The following is a 1,371-nucleotide window of genomic DNA, read 5'->3' as shown; positions in this document are numbered from 1 at the left end:
ATTTGCTTCTGAATCCCTTGGCTTTAGGCTGCGCTGGTTCTTAATGCGACAACAGAGATGCAGCTCACGATTGAGAATGGCACCTGCATAGTCAATGGCACAATTTGGGGCACTCCATGTCAGGATTACAACGGTACGTCGAATCCTCCTTATCCACGTGCATTTGAAGCACTGCTTTGATAATGTAAAATTGGCTAATTTAGAAAAGCCAAAGATTGTGTAGCAGGAACTTGGATGCATTTCAGTAATGTGGCTCAAACTTGGCTTTTTGAACACTCGATTGGCCAACTCAAACATGGTTGCCTGCTTTCAATAGCGGCGTTGATTTGCAAAGTCAGGTAGTCGTGTCAATGAAGCAAGACCAATAAATTAAGCCTTATCTAGAAGGAAGACGAAGCAGTACGAAGGAAAACCCTACAGGGTCCACTCAAATGGATCCAATAATTTGAATTTCATTCTCCTTCCTGCAGCTTGCCTTTTCTAATTTTAGGCACTGTTAACATCACTTTGAACGACGTGAACACCCAAAAAGTATTATGGACGTTTTTGACTTTCAATAGATCCATCTCCGTTGTAACAACGTTTTTTGTGCCATACTGCAACTTCTCACAACCTTCACCAGGTATCAAAGTGATTCTTCTTAAATGACTAATCCCGCTTCAACTTCCTTATGTCGTGGTGTTCTTGATGGCAGATGAAGTTGACCTGAGGACGTCGTTCCCGCTGTCACGATTTGTCAAAGGCCACCAGTTCTTCTCAGTTGATTTTGCAGTTGGCGGAGCAGAAAGCGACGGCGTGGTGAGTCGTTCCCCCGACCTCTGGCATTTGAGCCTTTCATCTAAGTTGTTTTAGCCTCATTCAAATAAGCCATACAAGGTCTAGCTGTGCTATAAATTTTACAAAGTGCCCATTTCAACAGATATTTTGCCACCTCATACGCCCATGCATGTCGTCAACAGGTTTTACTAGAACGGAATGAAGTGACGATTTGCGAGTGGGAGGGAGTGAAAGTTTACAGCAATAAAAGTACCATTTGCAGTGAGTAAAAATATTTTGGTCTTCACAACAATTGCGCATATCCTTATTTTACTTGAGGACATTTTTAGCTAATTTACGGCATGAATAGGCTATATACACCCATATTTACTTAGCACGTATCCTCCACTGAGCTCACAATCTCCATTCAAGTCAGTGGTCATTTTACTGTCGTTTGGGGCGCATTCGATAACTCAGTGCCTATTTCTCGTTTGTGTAGATGACTTGGTGAAAAACGAAACGTCTAACCTGCGAATTTTTCATGCAAATTTCACATTACTACCGAATGTCCAACAGGAAGTCCTTACGTGGAAAGCGGACAAAACCCGTCTGTCA

The 1,371-nt window shown here is 42.4% G+C and overlaps 1 protein-coding gene across 1 annotated transcript in view; it reads left to right on the top strand. All coding sequences in view use genetic code 11, as the record gives it.

Annotated features, from left to right (window-relative positions):
• Positions 1-57: 57 nt before the first annotated feature.
• EGR_10996 (hypothetical protein) overlaps positions 58-1,371 on the top strand; it is a gene marked incomplete at both ends in the record, with an annotated part of 3,981 nt that continues 2,667 nt past the window's right edge. Inside the window, 3 exons of the mRNA XM_024500245.1 lie at positions 58-133; positions 491-622; positions 695-798. Coding sequence (XP_024345341.1) covers positions 58-133; positions 491-622; positions 695-798 — 312 coding nt within the window. The remainder of the gene's footprint in view (positions 134-490; positions 623-694; positions 799-1,371) is intronic.

Source organism: Echinococcus granulosus (genome assembly GCF_000524195.1).
Source record: "Echinococcus granulosus chromosome Unknown EG_S00323, whole genome shotgun sequence".
In the NCBI taxonomy this organism is placed as follows: Eukaryota; Metazoa; Platyhelminthes; class Cestoda; order Cyclophyllidea; family Taeniidae; genus Echinococcus; species Echinococcus granulosus.
This window is presented reverse-complemented; position numbering and strand designations above follow the sequence as displayed.